We start from the raw sequence: 24,180 nt of genomic DNA on the forward strand, positions 1-24,180 counted from the left end.
TCATTTTGACACCGGTTCACAGTGACTTAGACCGGGTCTTAACTGGACACAATCTTTACCAAGCTACGTCATCCAAGGATGGATTATGTTGGAGCCGGAACGGACCGGACTAAGTTAAGCCACTGCAATGTTCCTAATATCTTGTGTTTTCTTCTAGTAACAAAACTATTTTGGTTCAAGAAATGGTTTGTGTTTATGTGTGTTTCTTCTCGTTAATATAGGTAACACAACTCTATAAGGTTTTGTGATATTTCTCGGTAATTTACATACAATAATTCTTCAAAGGTTCATCTTTTTATGTGTATCATATAAATCATATATATTAGCTACGTACTTAAGACCAATTTAAAGGGTAATTCCAGCACATACATGTACGTTTTTAATGGCTTTTCACACTTGTACGTCTATAACGTACATTGATTAGCTGATATATGACTGTAATTGTGTGTATATTTACAAGATTTTGTAAGCAGGAAATCTTGACGTTTTGAATATGATCGACAGACACTTCGGTTCGGGATACAAAAAATAAACACTATATTTCGTTTAAAAAAAAAATTCGAAATTCTTCAGCCTACGAAAATATGTGTTTCACAAAGAATGTCAACATAACTAATATAAGTCACATGCTTCCAAATCATTATTAGTTTTAAATTAATATCTTATTTTTTATATACAATATGTTTAAGTTTCATCATGCAGTAAATTTAACAATATATTTAAAGATGCAACAGGAATAAAGCTTAACGAAGACTTTAGAAAAAACACACACACAATTAGAGATTTCTTCCATCCTAATCGAAGTTAATTTAAAAGGATATTAGCAATTCAAAGAAGCAACAGCTAAGCTATATATTTGATTGGTAAAACATTCATAAGTTTTCGAAATATAGGACAAGTTTATAAAAATCTAAAAATAATTGAATTGAAATAATATTTTTATAGCCATATTTATGTTTATTAAACAGGAAAAAAACCTAGAGCCGAAGCAGAAATGGTAAATCATTACTCTAGTGATAAGACAATAATTAAAGTGAAATAAAATAAGAAGGCAAAGAAATACCCTGGCAACACCGAAACACAAGCTAATGTAAGACTTAAGACATAAGCATTTTGCATCTCACAAGACGCAAACGCGGTTACTTGGAACATAGACCAAGTGTTCCAAAACACACGCAGACATTTACGCCTATATATATAAGCTCGCACATTATATTACTACACAACCAAAAGATCATATTGAAAGCAAAGAAAGATTTTACGACAAAAAGTATAAGGCTCACAGAAATATTTAAGACAAGGCAATGCTTGATTGGATACATGGACACTCTCGGTTTCCCCTCGCTCTATCTGTACGTTGATTTATACCTCTTTGCTCGATGTTCTTCAACACGCCGTTTATTATTTCTTTCGATCTCTCTAATGTATATTTTCTTCTGTTGTTCAAGGTTGTGGAGCTTTTGGTAGATATGGATTGCCAAGGATGTGAAACTAAAGTTCGAAGAGCCATTTCCAAACTCAGTGGTAAGGAAAAAAAATACTAATCCAAACATGGATTTGATTCATATCATAATTTTGGTTTTACTTAATGCAAATATAATGAATATGTGTAGGAGTGAATACGGTAGAGATAGACGTGGATCGACAAAAGGTGACGGTCACAGGGTACATTGATAGGGAAGAGGTACTTAGAATCGTGAAACGAACGGGACGAGCCGCAGAGTTCTGGCCATTCCCGTATAACGGATATTACGGCGGCTATTACACATATCCTTCTCAATATTTGGAACAATCGAATCAGAAAATAAATAATCATGGAGAAAACACTATTTCATACGGTGGGAACTACAATTTCTACGAAGATTCTTCTATCAACGGGTATTATCCTCGTTCACCCCAAAAAGTTGATGAAAATGATATTCATCTCTTTAGCGATGACAATGTACATGCTTGTTTAGTCATGTAATTTTTCTCTCTTTTTTCTTTTCTTTGGTCGTTCTTTTTTTCATTTATTTATTTTTTTAATTCTAGAAAACAAATATTTTATAAATTTTTGTTCCCCTAAAATCTGTTTGATATATTCATTTTATTCAGTGTTAAGGAAAAATATTCGTTTTATTCTTATACATTTATTATAGCAAATCACAAGGTCTTTAACCATTTATAACGCAAAACTAAATATCATTAGGAATATTTGATTGGGCCTAATGTTAAGTACTAATATAAGCCTCATCATGACTTTAGGCCCGATTTTTAATGAGTGTAGTACTACTGTATAGGAATATGTTATACAAGCGCATATCCATCTAAGCTGTTAATGTGTCACTCTTGCTCTCCAATTACAGCGGCGCGTTTGAGGTCGACCATTCTTTTCCTGAATAGCCTAGCGCGTTTCTCCTCAGTCTCGCCTTATAGAACGTAGATAGCGGAATGTCATTCATCGACATGGTTTTAGTTTGTTCCCATCAGCCTTATTTTTGAGCATATGAATTGTTGTGCCCAAACTTGTCGACTTGTATGGTCTTGTCGCATTATTTTCTTATAAGCACTGTAATTTTTTTCAGAAATCATTTGAGGAAACGATATGTGATTCATCACAAAAGCAAAGTCACTCAAGATGAAGGTGGTATAACCCAAGGAAGGTCCAAAGATATGCTTTCACTCTAGCACTTGCAGTATAAAGTTTCTTTACACCATATATCCGATTCCAAGTAAACCTAACACATAAAAAATATTCATTTATGTCGTCCTCATTCGTATATTTAGAAGTCCAAAGACAGACCCACATGAGATGATAGATAAGTGTCTGAATCTGATTAAGTCAAAGTAGATGATGTTTCTCTCATAAACCCCTTCTCAGGTGCACCCAACCACCACCTATACTTGTCACCGTTGCGTTAGTCTTCGTTTCTGACTATATATTATATAAAATCCCTGAGTCAATCCATGGTCCCTTCTTATACTTATTGCCGAGTTAGTAGTAGTCTCTTCCACCGTCCACATGTTCCTAAAATAAGACTCGGATACGAAATTCATTGTGCATAGATCCAACAAAACGATAAGTTCATCCAAACGTAGTGTTCACATTGCTACATCGTTTCAGTATTTGAAGTCTGTTTAAAGTTTACGTTATGTGTTTAATGGGTAAGTTTAATCACAACAAGACATCGGTGTCGTGTAATATAGGAATCAAGTGTTCAAACGAAAGTGACATTTTACTGTCAAAACTAAGAACACGACTGATGATGGATGGATATGATCAATGCTTCCTCTTTTGTAGCATTGACGTTGACTCAGCTTTTAAACTGAGCCTGACCCCAAGGTGGTATTGAAAAAATAAACTTTTAACAACTGCAGATTGCTTGCGACTTTTATCATCCGCTGTAGATAAATTAATAAATAGTCTATTTTTTTATTTTTTTTAATATTTCACAACTTAACCTTTTTGGATTAAATATTCTATTTTCTTTGATTCTTTTGTCTGATCACCAAACCCATTACGAGTGTTTTTAACCTTTTGTTACGATGTAATCTTTTGACTTGGGTTCTAGCACTATCGTTTACTTTGACATGGTCTCACGGGTGTAGTTCGTGGAAGATAACATTCTTTTTTGTATAAACTGTTTAGTTGCACTAAGCTTTTCTTTTGCATCAGTTTCTGGTATTAAAAATTAAAGAAAACTATATGGATTTGTATCAGACTATCAGTAATGAATACATAACTGTGGTGGTGGTAATTTTATCAAAAAAAAAACTGTGGTGGTGGTAACGTATATGATTGTCTTATGTGTGATATTGACAACATGTCCATGGGACCGTCAAGAAAGATATTCTTTAGCTTCTGTATTATTTTGTTAATTGCAACAAAAAAAATTAAAAATTGCCATTAACCATTGATTCATTAATCCCCCAACAGTATGAACAAGAGACTCCATAGCCACAAAGCTCAGGATGATAACAAGATGTTCATAACCAAACACAGAGAGATACAGGGGACTACATCTACAAACACTAACTTATAAATCCGATTCGATCACATAACTTTCCACGACTCAAGCGTCGGGAAGTAACTATCCAGCTCCACGGCGGAGCCACCGCCACCACTAACACCGGCCTTCACCGTACTTGACTGAAAAAACGAACTCGCCGGTGCTGAAACAGAGCTAAAATCGTTGACCATGTTCTCCTGGTGATGGTTCGACAAAAACGACGACGTATCAAGCGTGGGAACAGCCGAGGACGACGGTGGTGGTAGCCTGCTAGCGAGCCTATGCGGCTCCGGTTTCACGATCGGAGGGAAAATGCCGTGGGAGGAAGAGCCGATGAACTTCGCGCCGGTGACTTGCTGAACCATCTGCCGGAAGTTAGCCGCGTCCGCCGTAATAAACGTTGTCTGAGACTTCTTCGTCGAGACTCGAGATCGGCGTTTAGCTGGTTTATCTCCGGCGACGCCAGGACCACGCTTCCGCTTCGCCCCACCAGCGCCGGAGATGTCCGGATCTGAGGCGAAGGATACGTTAGAGAGGGTTTGCGGAGGAGAAAGATCGGAGACAGCGGCGGAGTCGAAGTAAGCCGAGGGAGAAAAAGGATCGGTGGGTGTGGATGTGGAGATGGATCTGTGAAGAGCTTTGGCGAGTATGTCACTGTCGTGATCAGGAAGTAACCAGGAGTCGATGTTGAAGCTTTGTCGGAACGACCAAGGCTCAACGCTCGCTAATCCATCAGACGACGCCATGTTTTAATTTTTTTTAACCACAGTGAAAATCGAGTTCTAAGACGGTAAAAAAACGAATATAGAATTTTGGAGCCCTCTTGTTTTTTTTTTATAGGAGTGGGGGATGAAGTTAGAGAGTGAAAGAATGAAGGCGGAGGAGAGATAATAAATAGGACGGCGGAGAGGGGGAGGGTGGAGAGAGAAAACGCGTAGAGAGGAGAGAGAGATAAAGTAAGACACGCGTCAGCAGTGTTGTACGGATGTCTGACTCAGCTCTGTTTGGTCTACGGTCTTAATTGATTAAACCCATGAGTCCATGACCCAACTTATCCCGTATTAATTAACGATAATGACGTCCCCAATCTTCATACTTGAGGTCGGATGTCCAGAGTTATTTTTAGCGTTATTAATTGCATCATTCTTATTCATTTTTATTAAGTTATAAAATTTGTAATGCAATATATTTTGTTGCTTTTACTCCCTCTATTTTTTAATACATGACATTTTAGAGAAAAAAATTGTTCCAAAATAAATGACGTTTTTAATTTTTTAATTTATTAATCTTTTTGTTATATTACCATAAATATTATATCTTCTATTTTGTTATTAATTGATTTGTAATTAGATGAATAATTAATGATGTTTTTGTTAAGAAAATGTAAAAAAATGTAAGAAAATGTAAGAAAATAAATATTTTTAATCTGTGTGTATAGCTCTAATTATAGTTTTTAGCTCTAATTATAGTGCGACATTGTACACTTATCTAACTTTTTTTGTGTCTGTCTAAATCTTATACCAACCTACAAACAATGAAACAAACATACATATCTAAGATTGCAAGGAAGAACTTTAAAATAATATTTGATAATAAATCCAACCATCCATGGTTTGACCCATTCAACAACTATACTACGTACGTTATTGAGTCACTCTCCTTTAACGTTCTACACTAGATACCAAGAGTTTGACCTATTCAATGTTTCTTGATATTTCCTTTATTTTAAATTGCAAATTTTCCTATTGTCAATGGGTAAATAAAATCTAAGTTAAAGTTGAGTAATTTCATATAGTGGTTTTAACAATGACAACACCAAATTTTTCCTGATAAAAATTGACAGCATAAAATATACACAAACACTGGTTATATTTTATTGACGATCACTATGATATTTAAACCCTAAACATGTAGTTTTTCTCAATTGATCCTGAACAATCTATAAATTAATTAAAGCAATTTTTACATATGTTGAGTCAAAGTCATAAGGTTATGGACTTTTACTTCCACCAAAAACTGCCAATTTATACTCTTTTTATATGTTTTATATTGTATAATAAAGGTGAATATTTCCAAATCAACACTGATATACAGCAAAGTCGGATAATTATCTATTTAAAATATTAAATAGAATATATATATAGTTATTAAAATGTTGATATGAATTCTCCAAATACTGACAAATCCCCCCCCCCCCCCCCCCCCCCCCCCCAACTTCAAATTTCGACATATTTCTTCTACCCCGTAATAAAAACATATTTCAACAGAAGAAAGAAAGTCTTTTACTGTATATAGTAGCTGAATTATGCTTTATAAATGAGACATTGATTTGGGATCAAGTAGATTCTGAATAAATATTTAAAAGGATTGGGCTTTATAGTTAGCATGATCCCCAATGTGAATGCTATTTGATACCATGTGAAACTTTATCTGAGAACATATTAAATCATGAATTGCTTTTTAATTTTCTTACACATGCATGGACTATACTGGACATCTATTTCTTTAAAATTTATAATCCTATCACATACATGCAAATTAAATTAATTAGTAGTATGTAACTGAAACTAACAAGTGTGTCAAAAGCGATACTTCTTTTTCAAAAGCACACTTGTTATAAGTGTAGTTTGTATTATTATATGTTCTAAAATTATAAATGAAACTGTAACGTGGGAGTCGTGACTGACTATGAGACTTTTGCATGAATCATGCATGGGGTATCTGAAATGATTATTCGCCTCGCCATCTTTTTTCTTTATGCAAAACGCGTCTCACGTCTCCCTATGTCTCATCCTGCTCGTTATCTTTACAGTGTTCACCTCCGACCCATTCTTATTTTTCTCCTTTTTCTTTTCAATAAGAAAAGAAAAACTAATTCATTTGCACATGTCTTTGTTTTTTATATTCTATAACCTATCAAATAGTCTTTTCTTTTCCTTTTGCTGAATAATTATCTTTATAGTTATAATATTGCATGTATATATCTGTATATGTGTATCTAACTAAAATAGATCAGATTAACTTTTGTTAACCTCTTATTATATATCCGTCAAGTTCACTAAAGTAGAAGCCTCCATTGAAAAAGAAAAACATTTTAATGTTTTAGTGATTGATTAGATTAGATTTTAAATTTTGTAACATTTTAATGGTACAAAAAGCTTCCGTATTATTTGTGCAACTTCTCTTCTTGTTGATTTCACTTGCTAATTATTTAGCACAAATGTTTAAATCATACTATATAATAAGTCGTGATTTTCAGTATTCCCTTACAACTTGTCGCGTGCCTCTTTCATCGCAAGTTCCTAGTATTGTCAATCGCAGAATCTTGGTCTTGTGATGTCAAATAAAAATAATATTCTACTCTACTTCATCTGTTTCCAATCAGATATATTTCGTCTGGAAATGTACCTAATTATGTTATTCTAAACTCAAAATCTTGATTATCACAAGTATGAAATTTGAGAACACATATGATACTAATAAAGCTAAAGTCTCATTTTTCTATATAGTTTTCATTCTCATTACTACGTGAATATTTCATATCTCAATCTCAGTTGAACTGAATGCAATAGATATCTTTGTTTAATGCAATTACACATGGTACCAGTACCACCAGTATCACTTGTAATCGTTATCAATAAAACTCTTATACTACCGTTTTATATTTATAAGTCATGAAAGAGGTAACAACAATTGGTATTGAAAGCATTAATCCATTAATTTTTTTGTGCGCCGCTGTTTTTTATCATTACTTCTTGATCTTTTAACTCCCTTAAATATTTTCAGTATTTGTTATTGCATCTTCTTTTTCTTTTCTTTTTTGTAAAGAATTATTGCCTCTTCTTCTTATGAATTTATTTGGTAAGCATATTAGTTCACTGCGCTGGCAAAAATTAACATTTAATCGAAGGGTAATATATTGCGTGGTCAGTATGAATCTAATTGCGTGAAGAAAACTATCTTGGTTTATCAATATATATCCAAATTGTATGGATCAAAAAATTTAATATATAAAGCCAGACAATTCATTTTGTGTTTTTGATCTAAAGAGAAGAAGTGGACCATAAGAAGAAGAAAAAAACAGATGGACCAATCTTTTACATAGCTCTCCTTGTTGTGCCTTTGATTTTAGTGGTCAATTATTGAAGTCATCAAATTTGGATGACGTAGGCATTGTTCTATCGATTTTATTCGTTTAGGTACAATCATTAAGGGTTTCGCATCATAAGCACAAAAATAAAATAAGTAATCAATTAACATCACATAAACTTATAAAGTTTTAAGATATCTTTTATATGATATTTTACCATAAACATACAAATTAAGAAATAGTTTATTTATATTAAAAACACTTGATGACAACAAAAATAACCAAAAGTAATTAATCATTGCTATTCTGAACAAATAAGACAAAAAAACACACATTAACTTTTAATATTTTAATCATTTATTTTAATACTTTTACATAAAAAAATTCAAAACATCATACAAATTGACCAAATTTTTTTTATAAAATTTTATATAAAAAACGGAAGGAGTAATTTTTACCCAGTTTTATCCGTTTAGAAATATATCACTTTTTAACACATAAAAACGAAGAGTTTAAAAAGAAACACATAAAACATACTACTATATTTTAAAATGAACTGTTTGTTCATATATTAACAGTTAAAATGATTTTCGTTTATTTAAGAAATTGATACTTATAAAAGTTATAAATAATAACGAGTCAGCACACAATATTAGTTGTACAACACTTGCATAGTCCCGATCATTGACAATTAACCATTCTGAGAAGCTGAGAAACACATCAATATCAGCAACTAAGACCTATAACTTTTTTCATTTAGTCAGCTTGGTGTCAATTAAATAATACTATTAGTAGTAATATTAGTTTACTACGATCTTAGATATTCGAATTCGTTGCGACGACTCACCTGCGTTCAAGAGGTCTCTTTCACCAATGAAACTGCTTAATTATAGGTCAATGAATTTTGAAACTCATTTTACTCTCTGTTCGAAACTTTTATATATTTTTTGTTCTTGGTTAAAGGAAGTTTATATCATCCCAATTAAGATTTACTTACATTGGTAAATTGTAATATGAGTTAAGTGGGTCTCAAGTAGAAAGCAAAACCCACCAAAAAAATCAGATTATGGATAATTTTCCTACGAAATGCTATCTGTTACATTTTGTACCATTATGCTCATAATTTTAAATACACCAAAATAAAATAAAAGTGGAAAGTCTTACTGATTTATAGTCATTAGAAAAATACAGCACTGTCTTTTATTATGGGAGGAACAAAAGTCAAGAGACGCCAGCGATGGCGTCAGCTTTTAGAAACGATGTAATCATGATGGTATCATGACGAGAGGCGTTTAAATTATACTAATGTTTATATTAGTTATTATTTGTATAGTTTAATGTTAAAATAATTCAAAACTGATCGATAAAAAAGCAAAGTTTGAAACAAAAAGAGAGAGGGACACGTGAGAATGTTGACTCGAAGGAGCGGTCGTGTCAGATGCATTGCGCCCAAAGTTTCTTCATGGCTCCCGAGAACTGCCCACTCTTGTTGCCCAAGCTGCTTGCGCCTTAAAACAATTAAGATTCCTTTTCTTTTCCTAAAAAAGTCTGCCATATTGTCTCTTTTTATAGAAAAGCAATTAAATCTGATATGTAGTAGGACCAGTTGAGTTTAACATCTTTCACATGAATGGGCTAATTAAATCTGGGCCCAATTGGTAGAACTAGGCTCTTCGCTGAAACTGAATTGCTTCTGGGATTTGTCTTAACAAGTTGGATTGACTGTGGGGAAAGAACTATTTTTTGCTTTTGGTAAAATCCTATTAGGATGTACCCTGTTCAAAACCGCAGTCCCCTAGACGTTGTTTGGAGCTTGACCACAGACGAATATGACCAAATCGGTGAAGTAAGATATTGATCTGTGTTGACCAGTGTAATTTCTCCACCCGCGTTGATCCGTGTAATTCCTGCATTGATCCGCATAAATTTTTTTTAACCGCATAAAGTTGAAATGCGGTTTATTATTTTTATTCATTATCGATAGATTTGTGTAATTATACATTACCAAATAATTACAATTAGGTATCAAATCGAAAACCATTATTCAAACCCAAAATAAACACATACATACTAGATTTGAGGAATTTTCCGTATCAAATAAACTCTTATCTAAATGTTCGACAAATCAAAAAGAGACTGTTTAAGATTATCTATAAAAAATTATATAATTATGTCTAAGAACTTATGTCATCATGTTTAAAATTAGCTAAACATATTATAAATATATTAAAATATATTTAAAATTAGACCCCGAGTACTTTCTGATTTTTGGTAAATCTCTAGGGGCCGTCTTACTGTCGACTAGCGCCTAGCACAGTTTCGAATATGGGATGTACTATTAAATCTAAGTTGGGATTATCAGCGAAGAACTATGATGGAACCATTTATGAATGCCTACGTGTCAGCAAACCGGTAGACGACTAAGATGATGTTGGAGTTGCTGACTTGCTGCATTAAATGTTGTTTATTGCAAGAATTAAGTTTCATTATCTTGGTTTTAGAGACAATATCCATGTTTGTTTACAACAGCAACAACAATTTGTTGTACGAGCTATTAATCACAATGACTTAGAATTTTAGTCATACTAGTTCTTTTAGAATTTTGATTCAACATTTAAATGATAAATAAAAAAAACAACAAATTACGTGTGATCGGTATACGAATAACCAAGCGATTAATCACAATGACTAACACTAGCAGAAACACCATTAAAAACGAACGAACAATAGTGATATTTAATTATAGTCTGCCTACTTTTAAACGTACATGATCTAAATAACCTTCATATCCAAGTTACATCCAAGTCTTCAGCTAGAAGACATCTCTTTGTGAGTTGTCTCATCGATTTCATCTCATTTGTGAGCTTAGCTCCAATCAAGCATTTTTCCAAGAGAGAAGACAATAGTTTTCTGTGTGCATCCTTGCATCTAGCCCTTTGAGACTGAGTATTATTGTTTGCTTCAGATTTGGAATGAATTCCACTCGGTCCATGCTACGTTATTCTTGTTTTCATTTTTTCGTAAATGGGTGATACGAAACGGACTTATGAAGATGGACCAACAATTGGGCCTCGTTTACTTTATTTATTTAATTATTGTTTATGCCTTTTACACAACTATATGTACTCGAAAATATATCAGAGAAAGGTATCGAATTACGATCATAATCAAAACTGGGTTAAACCCTAATTTCTTCCTCTCTCGATTCTCTTCTCCCCTTGCTCTTCCTCTATCTTCTCCCATTTCTGTTCTACACAGGTAAGCTCAACCCCTGAGCTTATCAATGGGCCTTTTAACTTAAAGCTCAATAATAACATTGGCCTATAGTTTAAATGGTTAGGGGTAAAATGGTAAATTAGGAGACAATACCTCATTCATATGGCGTAGATGAGGAAGAGAATCAGTTTCTTTCGTTTAGGAGAAACCAAAGAGGAGAAAAAAGGAGAAACCAAAGAGGAAAATTTCGAAACCCTAAAATCTCCATATTGATACTCGTCTCCTCCATAATGATTTACACCATTACTAAGAAGAGAGAGCTCGAACCCTCTAACGATGAGGAACAAATTGAAACCAATGATCAGGTTAATCAAGCAAACGGCGATCCAGGTGAGGACGAGCCGATTCAGGATCTATTGGAACCGTTCTCGAAGGAACAGCTTCTAGATCTCCTCAAACAAGCGGCGAATAACCACCCCGACGTCGCGAATCGAATCCGCGAAGTAGCAGACGAAGACCCATCTCACCGCAAGATCTTCGTCCACGGACTCGGGTGGGACACCACAACTGAAACCCTAATCGAAGCTTTCAATCAACACGGAGAGATCGAAGTCCAAAGGCTACGGCTTTATTCTGTTTAAGTCGAGATCAGGCGCTCGCAACGCGCTTAAGCAGCCTCAGAAGAAGATTGGGAGCCGTATGACGTCGTGTCAGTTTGCTTGTAAAGGACCCGTGGTTGAGGGTTTGAGTGTGGAGCATACTCAGAGGAAGATTTATGTTAGTAATGTTGGAGCGGAGCTTGATCCGGAGAGGCTGCTGGCGTTTTTCTCGAGGTTTGGTGAGGTTGAGGAAGGTCCGTTGGGTCACGATAAGTTTACTGGGAGGCATAAAGGGTTTTGTCTTTTTGTGTATAAGAGTGGTGAGAGTGCCAAGAGGGCTTTGTAGGAGCCGCATAAGACGTTTGAGGGGCATGTTTTGCATTGTCAGAAGGCTGTAGATGGTCCCAAACAGGGGAAGCAGCAGCAGTTTGACACTCCCAGTCACAACAATCCTCGTTACGGTGCACCTGGTGGTTTTGTGGCTGGTAACCAAGCTGGGATGGGTGCTCCAGCGCAAGGGGTGGACCCAGCTATTGGACAGGCTTTGACTGCTTTGTTAGTGTCGCAGGGAGCTGGTTTGGGGTTTAATCCGGCACTTGGTCAGGCTTGGTTGGGATCATTTGGTACTCACAGTATGTCACCTGGTGCAATACCTAACTATCAGACTCCACCACTTGGCCAGGGCGGTAAAGGCAGAGGGCAACATGGTTTTGGACAATACTCTCCTTACATGAGCCACTAGATGTATCATGTGCCCCCTCAGGTATAGCAATGAATGTCGTCTCCTTAGTATATACTTTACATGGAACCGACACAGGAACTTTCTGTGTCTTAATCTACACGTTTTGCTTCCTGCCCGGTGTGTGTTTGCATCAGTTACATGATAAGAGACGTTACTTTTGCAATTTTCTTTGTAACGGCTTTGTTACTTTTAACTGTTTTTCTGAAGGGTTTTCTGTTTTCGGCTGATTGAGATTTGTGAAAAGGTTTTTCTTATTTTCCTTCAACTGATTGTGCAGATATCCGAAAACAGTGTTTTAATATTGGCTTGGTGATTCTTCTGAAGTTTATTAAGGAGCTGATGCAATTGAAGTCTTTATGAAAAGTTTACTCTTTGGTTGCTCATAAGGCCAAACTCATAAAAGTTTTTATTTTCACCAACTATCTTTTATGCCATTCCTAAAAACTTTGTAGTATTTTCAGATTTAATATCTATATTTTTCAATTTTCTGAAACATCTCTATAGAACTTTCATTTGTAAAACTTAATATCACAACTATTCTCTTGTCTTATCAAATTCTAGTTTTTCCCAATTTTATAAATAAGTTCTTTTCGACCTCTCTGCTTTACGGTTTCATGGTTTTGCGTTCTAAGGGATAACACGGGTATGCTCAGGTGGTTCGGAGCCAAGCCCCTCTTTCCTATCCAGTCTGGAGCCAACTGCTGCTCTTGTATTGGCAATGCCTCAGGTTGTCTCCGAGAGGTCTGGCTCGGAGTGATTCCAAGGTCCTCATGCAAGCTGTTAAAGATCCCACCAACCACATGGGCAAGACGTACATAAGAGATATTCCGGAGCCATGGAGAACTTTGGAGTCTCAGTTTAAATCTGTAGAAGACAAGAAGTTAAAGAATCTTACTGCTGATCTTGTTGTCAAAACAGCCATATATCTTTGCGCTATTAAATTTTTGTATCCCATCTTGGCCAGTGATTGAAACTTGAAAGGGAAAGAAACTATGTTCGTTCTCCGTTGAATCCTATATACTTCAAAATCTGTCTCCAGTGGCAGTTTCACAACACTTTTGAGCTGTGTTTTCTGCAGACTACATGTGAATGTTTGCAGTTACATCTTTACATATCTAGAATGTGCTTTCCAAGTTTTAGTTTACTGAAAGATGAATCCAACTTTGATAACTATTTAGATGCCTAAATAGGAAAACTAAAAGCTGAATTGATTGAAGTCTAACTAGCACATGTAGACTATGTAGCGTAGTGTATATTTCGAGGGAATAAACTCGAAATCTTCATCAAATTAACCTAACCACTAATCACAATTATTATTAAAATAAACTAATCTTTGAAAGTAAACAGTATCGAAGTGACACTTCCTCAATCAAAAGGTTTCCTCTCACTTCCTCTCCTGCGCGAAACAAAAGAAAAAAAAAAAGAGAGAGAGAGAGAGAGAGAGAGAGAGAGAGAGAGAGAGAGAGAGAGAGAGAGAGAGAGAGAGAGAGAGAGAGAGAGAGAGTCACACACAAACACACAGAGAGTTTAGGTCTGCTTTGTAAAATCTCTCTATCTCTCTATCTGCACTTAATCATTTCTCTTTTCTCTCCCACTCACCACTTAAAGAAATAAAAACCCAAATCTTTCTTCCATAGATCTGATCCTCTTTAAGCTCAAATTCGTTCAACCCTTGTCCAAAGATCCTACCTTTTCCACTAATCTCTTCCTCCTCGCAAGATTCTGCATCTGCATTCGCTAGCCACCCGATGCTGCATGCAGTTCCCAAGACCCTTTTAAATTGCATGCTCCACAACTCGACCTCAGTAAAAAAGGGTTACTTTCCCCTCCTCGATTTGAAATTTGAGATTAAAAGTTTCAATCTTTTAGGTTGTTAATGGATTCTCAGAGGGAACCCAAATCTCATTCCTTGAATAGGCAAGGCTCCTCTCTTTACAGCTTAACTCTCGACGAGGTCCAAACCCATTTAGGTGGCTCCGGTAAAGCCCTCGGAAGCATGAACCTTGATGAGCTTCTCAAGAGCGTCTGTTCCGTGGATTCGAACGGTGACACTACTCAGGAGGGTGGTGGTGGTCTCTCTCGTCAGGGGAGTTTGACTCTGCCTCGGGATCTCAGCAAGAAGACTGTCGAGGAAGTCTGGAAAGACATTCAGCAAAACACTAATGGAGGTAGTAATAATGCTCATAAGGAGCCTACGCTTGGTGAAATGACGCTTGAGGATTTGTTATTGAAAGCAGGAGTTGTGACTGAGACGGTTACTGGTTTAGGACAGAACATACCTCAGGCTGGTCCGTGGGTTCAGTACCATCAGCTGCCGTCGATGCTGCAGGGGCAGTCTTTTATGCCGTATCCGGTGGCTGACATGCAAGCGATGGTGTCTCAGACGTCTCTGATGGGGGGTTTGTATGATACGCAGACTCCGGGGAGGAAGAGGGTGGCTTCAGGGGAGGTTGTGGAGAAGACTGTTGAGAGGAAGCAGAAGAGGATGATCAAGAATAGAGAGTCTGCTGCTCGTTCTCGTGCTAGGAAACAGGTGAGAAAACAACTTTATGTAATTGCAAATGCATTGCCTTTCTCTTTTTTGGTGTGTAACGTTTGGGTGTTTGATGAAGAGCAGGCTTACACTCAGGAGCTAGAGATCAAAGTTTCACGGTTAGAAGAAGAAAACGAAAGACTAAGGAGGCAAAAGGTAATGTTTTGCTGCTTTGGATTGGCTCTTTTGGTTGTACAAATGCATTGATAGGACTAAGTCATTAGTAGTGAGAACTGTCATGTATTAAGTTTTGGATTTGAATTAGAGGGAATGATAGATGATAGAAGATATAGTAAAGTATGGAACTGCGCACAAGCATAGTAGACAATAGACTATATGAATAAACCATGAGTTATAGAAAGTGTGTATAGGCTTAAGCTTTGTTGTTTCTTTGCTCCCTAACTATATAGGCCTCTGAAAGGTTAAGTCTTTATTGTTTCTTTGCTTCTTGTTAGTCATCATTGGACACAAGAGAACACATGGCGGACATATCTTCTTTCATAGCAAAACCTTATATTGATTAGGTGTTGTTTTCTTTACTTTGCAGGAGGTAGAGAAGATACTACCAAGTGCACCACCGCCAGATCCCAAGCGGCAACTCAGACGAACAAGCTCAGCTCCTTTCTGATCTCAAAACTATGTTTTTGTTTTTGTGCCGGTTTGCTTATAAAAAAAGAGAGAGGAAAACAGCTTTTGTTTGTTTGTTTGTACATTCGGTAGACTTTTTTTGTCTTAGAGCAATTCTGTTAAACTTTTTTTAAAAACATTTAAGAGTTATTTTTAGTAGCAACAACAATCTTTTTTCTTGAGTGTGTTGATTATCAAATTAAGATGTTGAGCAGAAGAAGATTACAACAATAGACACAGTCTGTAACATGGATCACACAGGAAGGAAAACTGTTTGAAGATGGATCATACAGCTAACTTTCATCATAAGAACTTGTTTACTATATATGTTCAGCAATAGCCAAGCTTGATGTTAAACTAGGCTACTCTTTGACAAATGCTTTCATAACAAAACCCAATGCCATAAGGAACCTGTATTACATACCTGTATGACAAAATCATGGGATTTAATATACTGAGGTTGTGTTGTTATTGAGTTCAATTACTTGAACTGTTTAAGGCTAGGTCTTTGTTTATCAGCTTGTAGTAGGAACCAAACACATTGATTGTCTCTTAAATAAAACTTTATTTTCTTTAGATGTTTCATTGGATGTGCTCAAACAGTGTGTGTCTAGGAAGTAGCTACAATGAAGATTCTTGCTAATAATGCTCACTGCTAATCTCATTATTTCTTAGAACCCTTGTCCCAGACAGAACATGAACCAGCTACTAATTCATGGTTAAGTCAGAGTAGATTATATCTAAGCCATGATTCATTGTATTAAAGAGTAGTAAGGTCCTTGAGTTTCTAAGTGTTTCAGATTCTTATGTAAGTTTTTTCTTCTGCACACTTCTGCTTATCGATTCTTGTGTCTTAAAGATCTTATGATTAAATTCATCTTTCTAGTATCTATTTTTAACTGTGTCTTTTGCATTCTCCAGGAGAATGGCATGTACAACAAACATGAGCTCGGTTGGTGGGGGCAGATTAGATCCACCATCCGGTTCTTCAAATGATAAAAGCTATAGACGTCCGAGACTAATCAAAGCCATACAAGATCTCAGAACTAAGCTTCTGGTGAAATTCAGGAGATAAAGAAAGATCTCCCAAGAAGCTGCTCTTTCTCTTGGTGGGATTCTACTCTGCAACTGCTTTCTCTACGTTTATAGGACAAACAGGAGACTGGGATGTTCTATCTGCTGTGTTGGCTGTCATTGTAGTTTGTAATAGCATTGATTCTCTGAAACATTGTTTCCCATTGCTCTGTTTTTTTAATAATCTGTTGAGAAGTTAACAAAGATATGATTTTTATGAACTCTATGTGCGCACAAATCACTTAGCTTAAAGTATCTACATAGTTCTGAAAATCAATGCCAAAAGAGCAAACAAAGGCAGAAACAAGACGGAACATTTGTGTTCTTCTTCAAAACTGTTCCAAACCCAGACGACGATGCTTTTGAAATCTCTGACAAGAACCAGAAAGAAAAACCCAAGACGAGTATATTGAACGAACCGAAGAAGAAGACAGTGTTGACTCGACGTCGTTTTTGAGTGTCTAATAGATAGTGTCTTTTTTAAGTCCCACATCGGTAAGCCAAAGCAAGAGGGATGTAAGCTTTGTACTATATAAAGAAGCCGAGTCAAACTTAACAATTCATACCTTTCTCGGTTTTTTGGCTAAGATCAAGTGTAGTATCTGTTTTTATCAGTTTAATATCTGATATGTAGGCCATCGGTCCACACGATATTAACTCTATTTTTTAGGGAGAAAACCCACTAAGATAGCTTGCTATCTGGACTTTCAATAGTCGTCCATGCGTTGCACTGCTGCATGGACCTGGCTCAACCCATCATTATTTAAGTCCAATTTTTTAAATTTAAACCAATCCAATTGACATAGGGCTGTATGGCACGGGTAATGTTTTGTTAGACTTTTAGCCCAAATGTGACAAAAAAAAAGACTTTTAGCCCACGTAACTGTTTCTTTTATCAGTTTGGTCCGAATTATATCTAATTTTGCTAACTAAATTTTTTTTTTTTTTTTTGATAACTCTGGTATCTGGGTAGTCACATTCCCAACTATCCCCCCGAAAGGGGTCCAGCGCCCCAACGGAAGAGATGTTAAATCCGTTGTGACCAAGACTCGAACCCGGATGGCGGGCAGTACAGCTGTACCTCCTTTACCACCAAGCTACGAGCGCTTGGTTTGCTAACTAAATTGTGGGTTTGAGAAGTGAATTATCTCGACAGGTGTTGATTATAGATCAGTATCATCTGTTAGAACCAGTTTACAATCAAACCAAGGATGCATTTATGTGATATGACCAAAATATATATGTATTTTCTCTTTTAACAAAAGAAAACGTAGAAAACCACAAAAAAAGGGGGAAAAAATTATGTCTAATAGCTAGACGTCAAAATATGTCTAATGGTATATATTGTAATAGTAAAAGCATTTTTATTTCAGTTTTTGGCATGTGCCAATGGACCAACCTTTAGTAAGAAAAAACCGTAATGTATGTTTTGGCTTTCTTCCTGGTTTAGAAGCTCATTTTGTGGTTGTCTCATTCAACTTATTCTTCCTCTTGTTCACTTTGATTCCTTACTTCATCATGATCATTATTCTTAAACTGTCTCTTTTTTTCTACTATGTTTATAAAGCATCCACCAAAGCGAGTAAATTCAAGTTCTTCCCTACAAAAATCATATTTGGAGTCAAGTTGAGAGACAAAGTGAAAAAAAATATATATTTGTTTTAAGACTCAAAAATAAAAGAGAAAACTTGCCCTTGATTCCTTGGTCCTTACTCTTGAACTTTCTCTTTCTCTACAATGTATTATTAAGCATCAACCAAAGTTAGCAAATCTAACTAAAATTTGCATTGTTTATGGGGGGAAATCAGACATGTCTTTTTCTTCTAAAACTTGCCTTTGGTCTTGGGTAAATTTTCGGTAAGCTCTATACTTCTCATCATCTTGGGTCGACCTTGGTTAGACGCCGAGTGATTTTCCCAAATACCTGGGTTGACAACCAATAACAGTTTTTGATAAAGAGGGTTTGTGATACAAGCAAGAGAGAGGAGGCAAGCAAGCAAAGGATGCTTAATTCCATTTCATTCATTAATATTTATTGCATACTGTGCAGAAAATACTACCAGGTTCAACTTTGAACTTCTCCTCCTCCTGAACTTTCTTGACCATTATTGCATATGTGATGGGAAAAAAACAAAACATAGTTCATATGCACAAAACATGAGAGAGCGACAGAGAGACATAGGACAACAACCTTGCAGGAAGCCTTCACAGCCTCAAATTTTAACAGTGTACTCAGGAGAATCTTTAAATATATAAAAATGTTGTATTCATTCAATTTATACAATGCTGTGAGGAAGTTGTTGATATCTTAACACGTACAAACCTTAAAGTGATGATTTAGATAGAGGGATAAGTTTTACTAGCAAGGTTAACTTGATGACAGAAAACCTGTCAGGTTTAAATTCGAATTTTGCTCAGTCAAATCTCTATTGACGGCAGTTAACTGAACAATAAAGTATCAACAGAAAGGGGTCTACAATACTAACTAATCAAGTTGCTTTTATATTATTGAACTTGTATGCTTTTCCTACTCGTCACTCTTAAATAGAAAATGAAGGAACCGATAGGATACAAAACCACAAAACCCCAAAACCACAAAGGCAATATGAGATTTAGCTCTTTGGTTAACTTTTTTTTTTTTATCAGAAAGGGGTTTTCATTCATAAAAACTACTAGGCTCTAAAGAGAGCATTGTCTGCCATCAGCCTTGCTAGAGCTGATTTGGCTAAGGAGTCTGCCATTACATTACAAGTAGGAGAAACATGAGAGAAAGATAAGTGATTGAAGAGAGAGGCAAGGTTCCTGAGGTCAACCAGGAGACCCACAATCTCATTCAGATCAGACCCTGAAAGGAGGGTGGAGATGAGGACTAGGGAGTCCGAGAATAAATTGAGGGTGGTTAGTCCCAAAGCTGCTGCTGCTCGAAGAGCGTTCCTTACTGCCAAAGCCTCAGAAACTAGAGCTGAACCCACATAAGATCTTGATGCTGAATCTTTGCATAATATAGCGTTGTTAGGTGCCTTGATCTTGAGCGTTCCCTAATCTTTGCATAATATAGCGTTGTTAGTTAGCTCTTTGGTTAACTAGTTATCTATATTTTCACAGAAATTAAAAACAGTTGTATTTGTGGCTAGTTATCAAACCATTTACAATTTTAACTAGAACTGTAGATTTACTTTACTCACTGTAAAATCTAGGGATGGGTATTCTGGTATCCATTCGGATTCGGTTCGGGTCTATACATGTTTCGTTCGGGTTTTTGGGGTCCAAAATTTCATCCCCATTCGGATATTTCTAAATTTCGGAAAGGTTCGGTTCGGTTCGGATTCTGATAACCCATTTAAATGATTTTTAAAATTTTAAAATTCATTATATACTTTAAATTTTCAAATTCTTTTTTTTTTTTTTTTTTTGACAACAAGACATTCACAGACTCAACTTGACTCTGTAAACCAAACCGGCAACTCTGCATCCATGTGAACGACGAAAGACGGTTGTTTTCTAGCACTGCGTGCTAAGCTATCCGCCCTTTTATTCTCCGTCCAAGGTACATGAACGATCTCTGAGTTGTAAAAACTCCTTTGTAGGACTATTATATCTTTCAGATAACTTTCAAATGCTGGCCATTCTTCTGGTTCCGAAACCATCTTCACCAATTTAAATTTTCAAATTCATTATATACTTTAAATTTCTCAAAATCTATAGATAAATATTTATTTTTTTTAAAACTCAATTAAGAAAAAAATGCAGATAGTAAAACTTACCTTTGATTCTTTTGTGCTTAAACTTTCTATTTCTCTACAATGTTTTATTAAGCATCAACGAAACTGAGTAAATCTAAATAAAATTTGGAAAATTGTTTAATAGGGGACATGGCATACTCTGCAAACAATACCAACAGGTTCAACATTGAAATCATCCAGCTCATCCTCCTGAATTTTCTTGCCCATTCTTGCATCTGTGGTGGAAAGAAAAAACAAAACATAGTTCAGATACACTAAACACATCATAACTGAGAGAGAGAGGAAAACAACCTTTCAGGAAACTTTTCCATCCCCAAAATCTAATAGGGAGCTCAGGAGTATCTTTCAATATATGAAGAATGTTATATCCTCTCATATTTATAGTATGCATCCGCAGAGTCAAGCGGCTAATGTTTTGGGGATCGGATATGAACACCACTGAAGCCGGGGGTAGATTCCACAGTTTCCAACCAAACAGTTCCACCGCAATGAATGATGCTACACCTCCTTCAGAATAAGAAGATTCAATGAATGGGTCGTGTTTCAGAACTATTCCAGTGGAAGAGTAGGCTTGCAGGACTTCATCAGTTTAGGTTGCCAAGGGAAGTGATGGTGAGAGGACCACTGTAGCATGTCTTCTTTAACTTTGATTCTATAGTCTTACGGACAAGACGAGGATCATAACCTTCGGGAACCGGACAGCTGGTGATGTCCCACCATACCGATATTTTAGATGCTAGGAGCTCAACAGGTGCCGCCTCGTACTTTTCCATCCTTGTTAACATTAAAAATGTCAAAACCAGAATAAATTCAAAAGAATCAGAAATGTTTTACAATCAAAACATCAAGAGAGATGTTGAAATCACTGACCTAGTCTGAAACGCCGAAAAGAGTACTTTTCTAAAGAAAGAACAATAGGGTTTCTTTTAAAGGAACATGCACCTTGCAGAGAAAGCAAAAAGTTCCTTGCAGTGAAAGCAAAGGGTTTCTTCTCAAGTATATATAAACTCAAGATGGGACTGTCTAATGGGCTTTGTGGTATGTCCTATGCGCAGCTCGAGAAGATCTACCGCAGCAACTTTTCTACAGAGAACAAAGATTTTAGGGTTTCTTCTCAAATACTATATATCAACTCAAGATGGGCTTTGCACTATGACAGCAACTCAAGGTCTCTTGTCCAAAGTGTCAAGTACATAAAGCTTACTGGTTTTCATAACTTGTATTCAGAAAAGCCAAAACTCTAAACTTCTCACCATTGGATCAGAACAAGGACATCTAAGCTTGTACTTATTCGTTCACTGTCTTACAGGATTTGCTCCTTCAATTGACTGATACGTCACTATCGGTTAACTTACATGTTTGTCTGGTTGACATTGAAGAACCCTTGGTTGCAGTTAGCACTGTAGTATTTTTTTTTTTTGAGAATAGCACTGTAGTCTTTTTCATTCAAAACAAGGATGTTCTATGATATATGACCAAAATCTTTATGTATTTGTATCCATCACCAAAATCTTTGTGTGTTTTCTGTTTAAATAATATATACAGTTAAGCTTCATTGGTGATAGTTGAAAATTTGAATAATAAAAATATTATTTTTTATTTTTTTTTTCACTGAAATTAAAGAGAAATATTTTATCGTAAATTTCTTTATACAAAAAGGAAAAAGAAGAGGAATGGAGTGGAGTGGAGTGGGGAAAACATTATATTAACTATCTCTATAATATTAATTGAGAAGTCAGTTTTCTATGTGTCGTTCTCACATTAACGCTCACGATGGTTGATTATACTGATACCTTTAATGAATTAAAATATTAAATATTATTTTTTATTTAGATTCCTTTTAAAAAAATTTCCAAAAATATAATAAAAAGGATATTTTTAATAAAGTTAAAAAATGAATTGAAACACGAAAATATATGTATATATAATATGATTTCATATAAAAAAAAGTTCACAAAATAGTAATATCACATTTAAAAAATATTTTTAAATAACATGAAATATACTTTTGAAGTAATCAATATTTTCTTTATATCTGTATTTTCTTAAATGAAAAATATAAATTTGTATATAATGTGATTTTCATTGAAAATGATTTACACATATAATCTTGATATTAGAAAAAGAAATAAAATTTGTTTTAAAACATAGTTTTAAACAATACAAAAAAAATTCAAAGTAATAGAAATATTTTTATATATCTATCTATTTTCTTAGATGATTACATAAAATAATTAAGTAACATAAACTCATATTGTTTAATTGACTAAAATAGTTTATAATTAGTATTATTGAAGTTTTTTTTATTTATTTTTCATATATTTAGTTGACTATAATATCTTCCAATTACAGCAAAAAAATATCGATAAATTATATTTTACTTATATAATATTATTTTCAAGTACAATCACAATTTTGTTTACTCCTTATTTTTAAGAGATATTAAAAACTAAAAATAAAAATTGTTTGATCAAATAGTTACAAAATAGTTTAATGAGGTAGATATATTATATTTTATCATTATTAAAGTTATTTGTTTTCTTAATATTAAATTTTATTTTAAATTTTATTTTTTTATATTTGTGGAACTTAATATAAACATAATCAAAATACCAAAGCAAATCTGAAATGTCATTTTTAAAATTATTTAAAATAAATTTCAGTTTCCATTCAATAAATCAAAGGCATAAAGTTATTTAGAATTTATAAAATATTTTAATTATTGTAAATATTAATATATGTTCATGAGCTTCTAAAAATGTATCACCTACTTATGTATGTAACTTTCTATTGAGGATCGCTTTATTTTATAATATTTTTTTTAAAAAATCAACATATAACTTGATAAATATTATGAAAATACATGCACATTTAAACGATAAATAAAATTGATTTTATTTGACTTAATTATAAAAAAATATTTCAACTTTATTTTTAATTTGAAAGAATATATGTAACTCAATATGGTCACAATATGAGTGACTCAACTAATCCAATTTATATCTAAAATCATAGATTTAACTACGATAAAAATATATAATTTTATAAAAATAGTAATGAAAAAAATAAATATATATATATATATATATATATATGCATGAAAATAAAATATTAACCAACTGTTACAATTTAGTTCTTTTCTAAATTTTATATATATGTATGAGACTTGAGAATATTATCGTTATATTAATTTATGTAATTTGGAATCACACACTTGAAATTATTTTTTATTTTATTCTAAGCATATATTTATTAAGTTATACACAATCTTCATAAAATATATTCACATATCTAAGATAACAGCTACCTAAATGCAAATAAAAAATTATTAAATTTTTTAATATATTTAGAATAAGAAATATTATAGTTGAATTCAGAGATGCAATCCAAATTACTCAAATGATAACTAAATCAACTGTAAAAATAAAAAAAAACTGATTAGATATATATAACATATATAAAATCATATATATTATTAAAGTAATATAATATTATAAATATAAATGATGCATATAAATTATAAATTAATTTAAAATTAAAAGTAAATATCAATCAATTATTATTATA

General features: G+C 34.3%; 4 protein-coding genes, 1 non-coding gene and 1 pseudogene across 8 annotated transcripts; 4 read left to right on the forward strand and 2 right to left on the reverse strand.

Moving 5' to 3' along the window:
- Window positions 1-23: 23 nt before the first annotated feature.
- LOC103863080 (heavy metal-associated isoprenylated plant protein 45) lies at window positions 24-3,336 on the forward strand. Of its 3 annotated transcripts, XM_009140815.3 has the most exons (4): window positions 24-1,352; window positions 1,449-1,524; window positions 1,614-1,878; window positions 2,565-3,336. In XM_009140815.3, the coding sequence occupies exons 1-4, from the start codon at window positions 1,305-1,307 to the stop codon at window positions 2,665-2,667; spliced, it is 492 nt and encodes a 163-aa protein (XP_009139063.1). In that variant the 5' UTR covers window positions 24-1,304; the 3' UTR covers window positions 2,668-3,336. The 3 variants fall into 3 exon arrangements, with proteins under 3 accessions (XP_009139063.1, XP_033146568.1, XP_009139065.1); XM_033290677.1 differs by having other exon boundaries at window positions 24-1,524; XM_009140817.3 differs by having other exon boundaries at window positions 1,614-3,336.
- Window positions 3,337-3,866: 530 nt separating this feature from the next.
- On the reverse strand, window positions 3,867-4,867 carry LOC103863082 (calmodulin-binding protein 25-like). The gene has a single exon (XM_009140822.3). The coding sequence runs from the start codon at window positions 4,733-4,735 to the stop codon at window positions 4,034-4,036; it is 702 nt and encodes a 233-aa protein (XP_009139070.2). The 5' UTR covers window positions 4,736-4,867; the 3' UTR covers window positions 3,867-4,033.
- Window positions 4,868-11,529: 6,662 nt separating this feature from the next.
- Window positions 11,530-13,693, forward strand: LOC103863338 (annotated as a pseudogene).
- LOC103863083 (ABSCISIC ACID-INSENSITIVE 5-like protein 2) lies at window positions 11,575-22,607 on the forward strand. Of its 2 annotated transcripts, XM_009140823.3 has the most exons (3): window positions 11,575-15,169; window positions 15,254-15,325; window positions 15,717-22,607. In XM_009140823.3, the coding sequence occupies exons 1-3, from the start codon at window positions 14,513-14,515 to the stop codon at window positions 15,795-15,797; spliced, it is 810 nt and encodes a 269-aa protein (XP_009139071.1). In that variant the 5' UTR covers window positions 11,575-14,512; the 3' UTR covers window positions 15,798-22,607. The 2 variants fall into 2 exon arrangements, with proteins under 2 accessions (XP_009139071.1, XP_033146545.1); XM_033290654.1 differs by having other exon boundaries at window positions 13,931-15,325.
- On the forward strand, window positions 17,433-17,627 carry LOC117133832. The gene has a single exon (XR_004457875.1). It is a non-coding gene; the product is annotated as a U2 spliceosomal RNA (small nuclear RNA).
- Window positions 17,774-21,494, reverse strand: LOC108871607. The gene has a single exon (XM_033290685.1). The coding sequence runs from the start codon at window positions 21,396-21,398 to the stop codon at window positions 21,198-21,200; it is 201 nt and encodes a 66-aa protein (XP_033146576.1). The 5' UTR covers window positions 21,399-21,494; the 3' UTR covers window positions 17,774-21,197.
- Window positions 22,608-24,180: the final 1,573 nt, after the last annotated feature.

This window comes from Brassica rapa, chromosome A04, assembly GCF_000309985.2.
Source record: "Brassica rapa cultivar Chiifu-401-42 chromosome A04, CAAS_Brap_v3.01, whole genome shotgun sequence".
Classification (NCBI taxonomy): domain Eukaryota; kingdom Viridiplantae; phylum Streptophyta; class Magnoliopsida; order Brassicales; family Brassicaceae; genus Brassica; species Brassica rapa.

Excerpts from the sequence above, each read along its gene's own strand:
- LOC103863080 (XM_033290677.1), top strand. The coding sequence starts at position 1,380 with ATGTTCTTCAACACGCCGTTTATTATTTCTTTCGATCTCTCTAATGTA. Across the intron at positions 1,525-1,613 it reads AGCCATTTCCAAACTCAGTG|GAGTGAATACGGTAGAGATA; the intron begins GTAAGGAAAAAA and ends GAATATGTGTAG. Across the intron at positions 1,879-2,564 it reads GAAGATTCTTCTATCAACGG|AAATCATTTGAGGAAACGAT; the intron begins GTATTATCCTCG and ends AATTTTTTTCAG.
- LOC103863082 (XM_009140822.3), bottom strand. The coding sequence starts at position 4,735 with ATGGCGTCGTCTGATGGATTAGCGAGCGTTGAGCCTTGGTCGTTCCGA.
- LOC108871607 (XM_033290685.1), bottom strand. The coding sequence starts at position 21,398 with ATGTTAACAAGGATGGAAAAGTACGAGGCGGCACCTGTTGAGCTCCTA.
- LOC103863083 (XM_033290654.1), top strand. The coding sequence starts at position 14,513 with ATGGATTCTCAGAGGGAACCCAAATCTCATTCCTTGAATAGGCAAGGC. Across the intron at positions 15,326-15,716 it reads AAAGACTAAGGAGGCAAAAG|GAGGTAGAGAAGATACTACC; the intron begins GTAATGTTTTGC and ends TTTACTTTGCAG.